Source organism: Taudactylus pleione, unplaced genomic scaffold (assembly GCF_031769625.1).
Source record: "Taudactylus pleione unplaced genomic scaffold, aTauple2 ptg000117l, whole genome shotgun sequence".
NCBI lineage: Eukaryota > Metazoa > Chordata > Amphibia > Anura > Myobatrachidae > Taudactylus > Taudactylus pleione.
In genome coordinates, this window is record NW_028284519.1 from 8892160 (window position 1) to 8904349 (window position 12190).

At 37.9% G+C, this 12190-nt stretch overlaps 1 protein-coding gene across 1 annotated transcript in view; it reads left to right on the forward strand.

The window, feature by feature from the left end:
• Positions 1 to 11756, forward strand: part of TOX3 (TOX high mobility group box family member 3) — a 142448-nt gene extending 130692 nt beyond the window's left edge. Inside the window, exons 5-8 of the mRNA XM_088471948.1 lie at positions 991 to 1260; positions 3246 to 3473; positions 6487 to 6567; positions 9957 to 11756. Coding sequence (XP_088328074.1) covers positions 991 to 1260; positions 3246 to 3473; positions 6487 to 6567; positions 9957 to 10706 — 1329 coding nt within the window. The 3' untranslated portion in view covers positions 10707 to 11756. The remainder of the gene's footprint in view (positions 1 to 990; positions 1261 to 3245; positions 3474 to 6486; positions 6568 to 9956) is intronic.
• The last annotated feature ends 434 nt before the right edge of the window (positions 11757 to 12190 follow it).

Consider the following 12190-nt stretch of genomic DNA (forward strand, 5'->3'; position numbering starts at 1 on the left):
ATGCACTTGGGGCAGGGCTGGCACAAGGCGCAGCATCATTCTATTCTGGCACTGACTTTAAACTACATGAAAATAAAGCTGTTAATAGTGATGACTACTTTTATTTTAATCCAAGTCAAAGAGGTTATATTTTTGTACATTCCTCTTTTATGATCTTTCCAAATGGATTTCGGGGCATCAGCAGTCTCTATTTGTTAAAACTAGTTCTCTTTATAGTTAAATTCTCATCAGCGATCCTAATTGAAATGAGTATTGTGGAGCCCAATTCATTCTAATACCAACTGAGTCTTGATAAACTGATCATATGATCTGCTCTGGCAAGCACTCTCCTTTTTTATTTTTTTTTCTAGATCAGTTAGCCAGCTAGGTCAAACATTGAACACACGCTTATCTCTATTGTTGAGTTTACATAGAAATTGCTTCCCCAGCTGCTGAAAAGATAGCACATACTATTTCACCTGTCATATACAAACAGCTTGTATTATATCTATAGTTACTATTTAACTGACACAGAAAAAACAAACCTATTGGTGTATGTGTGACATTCCTACTGATTAATGGATGTGTTTGGAGTTCTGAATTTTCAACATTATAATTTTGCAGAGTGTTTTTTTTTAAATGTCATTCCAGTGCAATAAAATATATTGGTTGCTCTCAATCATTACTAGTGGGACTAGTAAGCACTGTTCTTTACTCTTCATAAGACATCTCTATTTAAAACATATCTAGTCTACAATAAGTTAAGCATTTAGAACCTTCAGTTAGTTTATGTTGAGAATTCTCTGGTTAGAAAAAATATATTATTCCAAGGCTGTCCTTGAATTTTTAACATGAAAAATATTTTATAGTAGCTTTGAAAATAATATTGCCATTATACAATCATTATGTTATGTATTTTTTTCAAAAATTAAATAATTGTTTTTGTTGCAACCTACATTTTGTGATCAGCATGGTTTCCCTTTGTAAACACACTATTCTTTTTCTTTTCAGGATCAAAGACAGACTCAAATGTCCCAATATCGCCAGGATCATTCCTTGATTATGAGGTCACTGGTACATATGTCTGACGTGGCACGGGCAGGAATAATGTCTCAAAGTCAACTCACCACCATAAACCAGTCTCAGCTCAGCGCTCAATTAGGTCTCAATATTGGTGGAACTCCCATTCCACATACATCTCCTTCTCCTCCAGCTAGCAAGTCAGCAACACCGTCTCCTTCCAGTTCAGTCAATGAAGAGGATGCAGATGACACAAATAGGGTGTGTAACATTAGTATATTTTCATTCTGGGCCACTCAGTGTTTAATATTGTAATGTACAATATTGAATGTGCTACATTGTTTAACTTTCTTCATCTTAAAGGCCAAAATATGACCAACAACAGCCAGTATACAGTTATGGGAAGGGTCGTGCCACACCCCAACCCCGTTATATGCCACTGTTCCAGACATGCATTGCCATAGTATAAATAGATAGTAGTGTAAGCTGCCACACACCTTTTGATATTAAAAGCTGTATTACCAACTAAGCTCATGAACATTTTACTGTAGTTAATCACTTTATAATGGATGCAACGAACTATGGGGTCTATGTACTAAGCCTTGGGGAGAGATAAAGTGGGTGGATATAAAGTACCAACCAATACGTTCCCAACTGTCACCGTACAGGTCGTGTTTAAAAAAATGAGTTAGCAACTGATTGGTTATATCTATCTACTTTCTCTCTCTCCAAGGCTTAGTACATAGACTCTAGGTGTGAGCAAGAGTATGACTGAGAAGCCACAATATCCATGATTGCATGGTTCTCTGTGGCTTCATGTCAACATGTTGACATTCAGAGTGTTGTTGACAGATAAAATATTGACATCAACAATGTTGACATTGACATAATGTTAATTTTATGAATGTCAACTGTAACAATAATGACGTGCATAGGGTAATACACAAATAGGGTTACTTTTAAACTAAAAATAATACTGTCGAAATTCACAATGTCAACATTCTGAAAATGTTGCCATGTCACTGTCGACATTGTAAATGTAACATTTTGAACATGTAGACATTATGATGTCAACATATTGAATGTCAATATTCTGTACGTCGACATATAATACCAAACCACCTCCTGCTGATATCCCTTTAATTACACAGGCCCAGTTTTCTGCCTGCAATGCCAATATTGCAGTTGCATTGAGGAGATATATGAGCTCCAGGGTGAGAGTAGGGCTATGTAACATTCTGCTCCCTTGCTTGGAGGTAATGCACTTTTATAGTTAAAAATAAGTTAACAGCATGGGTTACTACCTTATGTTTTTTAAATATAATTTAATTTTACTTTTATTTTTATCAGTGTTGAAACTCTCTACAAAACATCTATGCCACCAGAGTGCCACTTACACACTATTATACACTATTATACATTAGACGACCAACTTTAAATGAACATGAATTGCATTTTCTTTGTTACATCTATATATATTCACCGGTGTTAATAATATGTAAAAGTTATCCTTTTTGTAGGGACAAATTTATTATGTATGTGTATTAATGAGATTTTTAGCATCCCATGCACTGGTAACATCATATTCAATGTGCTGAGATACTTTGTAACAACAACAAACTTAGGGAGTCTGATCATTCCTGACAAAATCATACTTTTTGGTGATGTCACATCAAACCCCCTTTTGGATGCAAAAAATTGAACTGTCTCGCAACTATTGAGACTAATGGCTGGTATAGAGTCAGCAATCTTAATATTAGTACACAGGACAGCCCACACCAACAACTAATTTAAATAATAACTTGGGCACTAAAGGAAGAACCAGACGCACAATTGTAACTGATTTGCTTGCATGTCATATATTTAATAACTGTACATTGTAAATTACTCATGCACTCAGATATACGATTTTGTCCATGAACATTCAAACATCCCTTAATAGGTAGACATATACAAATTATTTATAAATATACAAATTATTTATGTTTAAGCATAATGTCTACTTATTTCCAATTAATTTAATTAAAAACTTGAATGATTGTACAGTAGTTTAAATTTAAATGTAATTAATTAACTGGCCTGGTGGTCCTCATGATATTTTCACTAAAAAAACAAGCTACTATTTATTTATTAATCCTGAAAGATTTGAAAAAGATACAGATAGAACTTAATATATTTTCTTTCAAACCTTCTACTCGTATACCAAAAATAGATTTAGTAAAATACATTAAATTGCATTTTTTCAGATGATTGGAGAGAAACGAGCTGCCCCGGATTCTGGCAAGAAACCTAAAACTCCAAAGAAAAAGAAAAAGAAAGACCCCAATGAACCCCAAAAGCCGGTTTCGGCATATGCTTTGTTCTTTAGAGATACACAAGCTGCAATCAAAGGTCAGAACCCCAATGCTACTTTTGGTGAAGTGTCAAAAATTGTTGCCTCGATGTGGGATGGCCTCGGCGAAGAGCAAAAACAGGTAATTTACTTCTTGATCTGCATGGTAGAAACCAACAGCCTAATGCCAACATTTTTCATGCCCTGGCTACAAGGGATCCAAATGTTTTCCTTCCAGGCGCATACACTTAAACAACTTAAACAAAAGTTTTGCGTTACCAATTATAAATGCTGATTACACCATGACACTTTTTTGTCCTATATATATTTTCAAATCATATTTTTTTAAATCTGAAATAGAAAATTTTACCCAAAACACAAAGTCTAGGTTTTGTTGATATTGAACATGTTGAGAAAAACTGCTGGAGCAAGGAAGGACCCCATGGGGTAGATTTTTTAATGCTTCTGGTGGTGGCATGTGCCCAAAGCAACATTTCTGATTCAGTCTATCATTTCTAGAATGCAAAAGAGAAATGATTGGTTGGGAAGCACAACCACTTTTCATTTTTATAAGCTTTAGTGAATCTACCTTCGTGTCTCTATTGTTCTGGCACTGTTCTCCTCATAGCTTCTAGGGCAGTGTTTTCCAACCTCTGTCCTCAAGGCACACTAACAGTCCAGGTATTCGTGATATACATGCTTGAGCACAGATGGTTAAATCAAAATAACTGAGGTACTAATTAAGACACCTGTGCTCAAGTATGGCTGTGCTTAAAACATGGACTGTTAGTGTGCCTTGAGGACTGTGGTTGGGAACCCCTGCTCTAGGGGATGGCCTATATTGTGTAGATAGCAGTGTTTTTGTTGCCCATTCCCTGTGAAGTTCCTGTTCACATAGGGAGAGCAGTGTTAGATTTTTGGAGGCTTGGGGGGACCTCCTAGGTCAGGAGAATTGCACAATCCAGAGAAGTCATAATCACTAGTTTAGCTTAACATGAAAACTGAACAAAATAGTTTGGATTGAATTTCTCCTTTAATTAAAATTTACAGTGTTTTGAAATACTTGTTATCATTCTTATTACAATTGCTGCACTGTAATGTCTTGTGGTAAATGTGTATGATTTTTTTTTTAATTATTATTTGGAGTCTGTTAATGTAACATGAAGGCATTGTGTACAAGTTTCTAAGACATCTGCTCTCTACCAGACTTCCCCTGTTATGATTTAATGATGGTGATTAATCAAGCCTATTTGTAGCTACAGCAACAACTGGGTCCTTTGTTGAATGGTACAAAAAATACTTAGCAAAGGCCAGACTTCTGCAGGCAGGAAGTCAGAAAACATAATCACAGTCATTCAGAGAACTGGGTAAATTATCAAAGGATTGCTCTAGTTTTGCACTGGGCTAGTTGATTTTCTAATGAGCGATTCTGCAATAGTATAAACGGTCAAAATTTTGCAAAATACAATAATATAAAATAGAAATAGAAGGTCACTGTTTTCTTAAGCTCATTATTTTTAAGGCAGAGGTTCTCAAACTATTTTGCTCTGGGACCCGGTCTTACAACAAACATTATTACAAGACCCCAGCAAGTTGCCAGAGAATGGCTGCCACACATGCATGGTCAGCAGAATGCACATGCACTGTAGGGGTACAAAACAGAAGTGAAGTGACCGCTAATGCATTGTCTTCATTTCTTACACATCACAGGGACTAGGTCCTTTCAGATTCCATGTCCCTGCATCTGTTTTTAATAAATGCATGTGAATGTTAAGTTTGTTCCACCTGTGAAGCTTTGGGGGTAGCAAGGACAGGCATAGGGTTACTAGTGAGACAATGGGTGACAGGGGGATGCAGTGGGAGAAAGTTGGTGACCAGAGAGGCAGAGGATGGAAGGGGTAGGTGGAGGGTGACTATGGAGAGACAGTGAGTGTGTAATTAATGTGTGTTCACCCTCCACATCACACACTGTGTGCTCCCCTGTTCCCCCATCAACAAACACATCACAGAGGGTCTGTGCTCAGTACACCCACTTCTGCCCCATGCTTCCCTGCTGCTGTTTCTACCCCCTCCTCCATTTCAATCATTACACATTCTGTGCTCCCCCCAGTGGCCATGGCTCACCATCCCTCCCCCTCCTTTCCACTGCCGCAATAACCCAGGTCATTTCTGGGTCTACCCGGGTCACGGAAAAAAGGGTTCCAAAAAAATTATCTGTGTCTAGTTACCTGGGAATTTCAACTGAGGTAGCGACCAGGGTTGGACACGGGAAAGACCCAGGTTAAGGCACAGTGTAAACGGGTAACCTGCTTGGATGACCAAGGTTCCATTTATAGCATTGGGAGATCTGGATTTCCCTGCGCTTACAGTTGATGTCACCTCCAAGTGCCAGTGGAAGAGTTCCACTAAACACAGGTGAAGTGTAAACAGTGATGATCTGGGAATAACCTCGATCAGCGCCACAGTGTGAAAGTGGTCTGACCCAATTTGGAAACATGCTCCAAATTCCCAGATTGGACCAGGGATTTTGTTGGAAGAGGAGTATTGCTCACAACAGCTTCTTCACAGACTCAAAGTCCTGCTTTCTGGCAGCTGGCTCCTATGAGTCTGACTCCACCACTGGTACTGGCTGCCAGTTTGTCAGCTTCTATTGCTGGAAAGGAAAGGAAAGACTGAGCACTTGGGTGCGGGGTTGCTTGATGATTTCTCAAAACTCCAATGATCCGAGGGGTCTGAAGTAACAGACAGTTCAACTTATTTCAGACTCCTCAGATCATTGGCTGAGAGATCCTAGGAGTCATCAGACTGACCTCATGTGATTATAATTGCCAACTTTTTGGAAATCCCCACTAAGTGATCCTAGAGGGGAAGATGTAAGGGACTACTGCAGGTGTGCAAGATGTCATGTATCAGGTCAACATGACCCTGTCCACTTCACCACAGGAGTAAGTGGGATGCGACAGCATTACCTACTCTTCCGGGAGAGTCTTTTGGACATTCCGAGAGAGTAGTCAAGTATGGTCCATATGCCTAGCTTGCTTTCTTAAACTGATGATGTACTTTAAAAACATTATATTGGTGTATTATTGTCAATCTGACAAAGAATTTATAATAAAAGAATTACTGACATCATCACACTCTTGTTCTTCTTAAAGGTGTACAAGAGAAAAACAGAAGCTGCCAAAAAGGAATATTTAAAGGCTCTTGCAGCCTATAGAGCAAGCCTGGTGTCTAAGGTAAGAATCATTTTGTGATAATATATATACACGTAGTACAAGATCATGGTGTTCTTTTTAGCGTAATGTGAATTGTAAGTGCCAATTGCTACTTTCTGTAGAATGATGTAGTATATTCTATTTTATGGAACCATTTGCTGTTCTTTGTGTCTGAAATTAAAAAAAAGATAGAAATACAGAAAATTACGTTATGCAAATAAGTCATTTGCTTCTGTGTTCCGTTACAGACTTTTCAGTGTTACCATTTCCCTTGCTCAAATACAGATTTAGTGAGCCATAAAAATTACATTGCAAGAAGCTGTTAACCCCTACACATTGTACATTATGCGAGTACACCTACATTGGTCTTGCAGTCTCTATATCTAACCTTTCCACTGCTACTGTGCACTTTTGCCAATAAAGGGAACCTCAACCTATCAATCAGCTTAAGCATCTGCTAAAGATAACATTAATTTGTTTGGTTCAGCAAACCTGTGTCATATTGCTGAAAGTAGTTATTGCATCTGAGTTTTAATTGTTTTAGAATAGAGCAGGTGTGCATAGCTTCATAATAGAGTGTAGTTGAGTAACTAGCAGAGGCAGAGCCTACTTCAAGCCAAGTGCAGCTGGAGTACATTTGAGAAAAAAAAATGCTGTCGACCATTTTTCATGGCTTCATAATGACCATGTAGATTTATTGCATAGTGGGTGGAGATTAAGGGGTCTATTTACTAAGCAGTGTTAGGAGACAGAGTGAAAAGTGATAAGGTGCCAGCCAATCAGCTCCCAACTGTCATTTTTCAAACACAGCCTGTTGGGAGCTGATTGGCTGGCACCTTATCACTTTCTTATCACTTTTCACTCTGTCTCCTAACACTGCTTAGTAAATAGACCCCTAAATAACACTGTCTAGCATGGGTGGAACTGCATTTTGCCAAAGTTGAAAATGAAACATGTTTCCATCTGTTCATTTGACAAAACAAAATTATTTGTTTACTTTACGTTGCATTACATTGCAGTCCTAAAAAGATACTCATCCTCAGCATTTTTCATTGATTGTACATGCTGAGGACAAGTCCCACAGAAGTGCATAACAAACTCAAGCAATGAAGCACCATGTTACAGTAACTATAGCTGTGACTGTTTGGTTGGTATCTTTTTAATTTTTATACAAACTGCACCAAGTTAAATCGTTATATTTATAATGGAAAAGATACTAAAATAAATTTTAGAATTGAAGTTGCATTTATTACATATTTGCTCTAGATTAAGGTCTTCTAGAATAAATTAATGGGTATGCAGTAGGCATATCAACAATCACTATGTACACAGTGTGGAAAATACCGGCACTAGGATTCTGACATGGAGGTAATGCTACTGTATGTAGAGCACAGTGACTGTGGACATTACATAACCACGAATAATGTACACACACTGATATCACTTTGACACAAGTGAGCTTTTCAATACTAAATTATATTCATTAGTGACCAATTGTTAAACATGCATCTTTCATTGTAGTTTTTGATGTTTATTAAGCTGCAAGCTAATGCATTTAATGGAAATACTTTATTTGTCGGTTTTATTTTTATGTGAATTCCAAGCTGTACTCACTTGGGACATCTGCAAAGCCGATATATCTGTTGAAATAAAAACCATTAAGTAGAAAGGCATCGGTTGCAGATACGAGGAAGAGGAGTTAGGCCGATCATCCCCCTCAGCTCCTCCTTGCACACTTCTATAAAGTAAACTGCCAGCAACTCTGTTGTAAGGATAGAAAATTAAGAACAGATTCATGGGGATAGGAGGGGAAATTGTCCCCCTACAAGGCTGTTTCACTTAACAGACGTGAGCTATGAAATATCTTTCAGTTCTAGGATTGTAGAATTTGTTCCTGGTAATTAAAGGGATTTATAGTGAAAATATGCCTTGTGCAATCTGAGGATGCAACCATTGGATCTCTTGTGTGAACATCAGCCATCTGAGTAACTCCCAAGTTACTCAGGATGGCCATGTATTTCATGTAGCTGTGGCCAGTGAAGCTGTGTTGCAAGACACAGACATGGGCCACAGCACACCCAGAAATTGGGGCTAACACACTGGCCATTGCTGCCCCTTCACTGTCCCAAAATGTTTTTTTTTTTACATGCTGTGGCTTAGGGAGTACTGCACGTGGTCATGGACAGAAACCAAAATCTTGGAAACAACACACTCATATTTTTGGGGTCTCATTCACCACCTTGTGTGACTCAGCCTCATCCCTCCTGTGTCTCTCAGCCTTAGCCTCACATGTCACTCAGCCACTGCCCCCCGTGTCTCTCAGCCTCATCCTTCTCCTGTGTAGCTCAAGCTTATCCCTCCTGTCTTTCTGCATCATTATCCCATGTGTCTCTTAGCCCAATAATCCTGTGTCTCTCCAGCATATGACCCTGTGGGGTAAATTTACTAAAGTGAGAGTTTTTAGAAGTGATGTTGCCCATAGCAACCAATCAGATTCTACTTAACATTTAACTAGCACCTCCTAGAAGATAATAGCTAGAATCTGATTGGTTGCTATGGCAACATCTCTTCTAAAACTCACTTCTAAAAACTCTCACTTTAGTAAATTTACCCCCGTGTCTACTCAGCCCCATACCTCCCGTGTCTACTCAGCTCCATACCTCCCCTGCTGTGTCACTTTATCTCCAGCCTGCCTGACCTGTGTCTACCCAGCTGACACTTAATGCATTCTGAGGATGCTGCTCCTCTCCACTCCAGTGGTGTGTCCAAGGTCATTCGGTTTGCTTACAACTCTGAAGGGTCTATGTACTAAGCTTTGGAAAGTGATAAACTACCAGCCACTCAGCTCCTAACTGTCACTGTACAGGCTGTGTTTGAAAAAGAACAGTTGGGACTTCCCCCAATCACTTTCTCTCTTCAAGGCTTAGTACATAAACCCTTGAATCAGGCCCAAAATCAAATTTGATGAGAGGGAGAGGCTAAAATAGGGGAAAAAGGAGAAAATTATACAGAAGTTGGAAAATGGCAATTACAGACAGATGTATTACTCTGTGTATAATATTTTTTCCTCACAGATGTGTTTTTTATTATGATCTTACAGTAATATAATCGTTATATCAGTCATCCCTAAATAAACAGTTTATTGTAGATCTGCCCATTAATTAGTATTGCCTGAGACCACAGGTGGATTCATAGATCGCTAGAGTACTTGATTGTTTGAAACCCTAGATATTCTTTATTAAATGTAAATTTAGTATTTTTAATATTTTAATCTACTAATATTTAGCTGTCATAGTTCATACCTATTTTGTGTGGTAATATACTGCTGTATCCCTGTCACTTTTGTACTGTATGTCATTATAATTAGATCTCATTAATGGAGTATGCTTATGTGCTTCTTTGTGTAACAGGCTGCAGCAGAATCGGCAGAGGCCCAGACAATACGCTCTGTCCAGCAAACACTGGCATCAACCAATCTCTCATCTAGTCTTCTCCTCAACTCTTCACTTTCTCAGCATGCAGCAGTCTCAGTGGCAGCCCAGAATCTTCAGCAATCGCTTCCAAGGGCGATTGCACCCAAACCTTTAAACATGAGACTACCATCTAGCCAGATTGTGACTTCTGTCTCCATTGCACCAAACATGCCATCCAGTATGGGAACTCCTTTAATGAGCTCTATGGGTGCACCTATGGTTGCCACGCCACCCTCTTCTCAAGTGAGCCCCTCTCTGCAGAGCCAGCAGCATCACATCCAACAACTGCAGCAGCAGCAATTGCAGCAAATGCAACAGCAACAGCTTCATCAACACCAAATGCACCAGCAGATCCAGCACCAAATGCAGCAGCAACATTTTCAGCATCACATGCAGCAGCAGCTTCAGCATCAGCAACAGCAACAACTCCAACAGCAAATGCAGCAACAACTGCAACATATACATCTACAGCAGATGCAGCAACAGCAGCAGATGCAACACATTCAGCATCAGTCTCAGTTGTCTCCTCAACAACAATCACCTGTCTCTTCCCAAACTGGAATACCTGCCCAGATATCATCTCCCATCCCACATATCAGTAGTCCACCCCCATCATCCCAACACCATCAGCCATTGATACAGTCCCAGGCACAGACTCAAGTGCTGTCTCAAGTCAGTATTTTCTAATCCTCCAATGGTTTCATTGCAGGATATTTTCATCTCTTTAAGGGAAGGTGCATATGCTGTACATTGTCTAAACATGTTATGCTAGATTGCATAATGGACCAAGTGAATCTCTTAAGTGTCTATTAGATAGGCAATAAGAACAATATAACCTGTATCATATTTTAGCATCCTGAAAATCACCTCTCTAAAAAAAAACTAAAGAAAGCCGTCCTTTTTTTTTTTTTTTTTTTTTTTCATGTGATGCCTTTTTAATTTATTAAAGCTTTTCCTAAAATATGTGAATTGTGTGGTCTAAAAAAACACACTGGGAAATAACTACAAAAAACTGCGACCAGTTTGAGTGAACTTGGACACGCGGCAATGTGTTTGGACCTCAATGCATTGTCCGCATTGGGAACTCACAAAGACAAACCATATGCAGTTGTAACTACCTGTAAAGTGATAATGTCACAATCATGCAAGTGCATTTGTATAACAAACGTAGTTAATGGCATTTTTGTCATATGTTATGATGTAAATCACAGATGTTTGCCAAAGTTTTTTTTTCTGTCTATAATGAATAATTAAAAAAAAGTCTCATTAGCAACCAAAATTTAAGTTTTAAATGCACTGTAACAGTATGTTGATTGGTTCTGTGTCCCTTCCATATACATTTGAATTAGAAAAGAATGTGAATATAATGTGCTTAAGTGACACTTTTCATATTAAAACAATGTATTTTTCAAAGGGAAATGCACTTAATAAATGGTTATTCTAAGAGCTAAATTTAACTAATGCTACAAGTACTGTATGACCAGTATAATATTTAAAAAAGGGTATCCTAAGTAAGGTGTATATATTTTCTTTCTGAGTTGTATGTTTAAATAATTTGTTGTAAATGGTTTTCATAAACAAGGCTTTAATGTAACACTGGTTACAGAACCATTAATTGCTACATCGCTTATTGTGTTTTTATGCTGTTTTATACTTTTTTATGAGTTCTGATAGCGGCAGTTAAGTTGTTTGTATTTTTGCTTAACTGAAAAAAAAATGCTTTTATCTTGCAATAGAATAAACACGTTTCTGTAATAGTTTGCATGATGCTTATTTATTTTTTCATATTCCCTTTAGTTTTCTATATAGAATATTTTGTTGGAAAAAATGCATTTGTTTTTCATATTTAATGAATACCTTACAGCTATCCTTTTGAGATTGATCAGTCACCATATAAGTTTATTGATGATGTTAGATCAAATGAAGTATACTGTTATATGTCCTGGTCTACAACAATATAGAATGAAGTTAATCCAACAGCCTAGTATGTCTCATATATATCTGTATAAAATTCATTTTTAATTATTATGTATATTGTTTGATGGCTTAGTATATTTTCCATCAATGGTGAAATACAGGGAAAATGCGGAATGGAGGATAGATATACTGTCTATTCTCTGTACTGCACTTTCCCTATGTTACCAAAAGCAGCAATATAAATGACTTTTTAA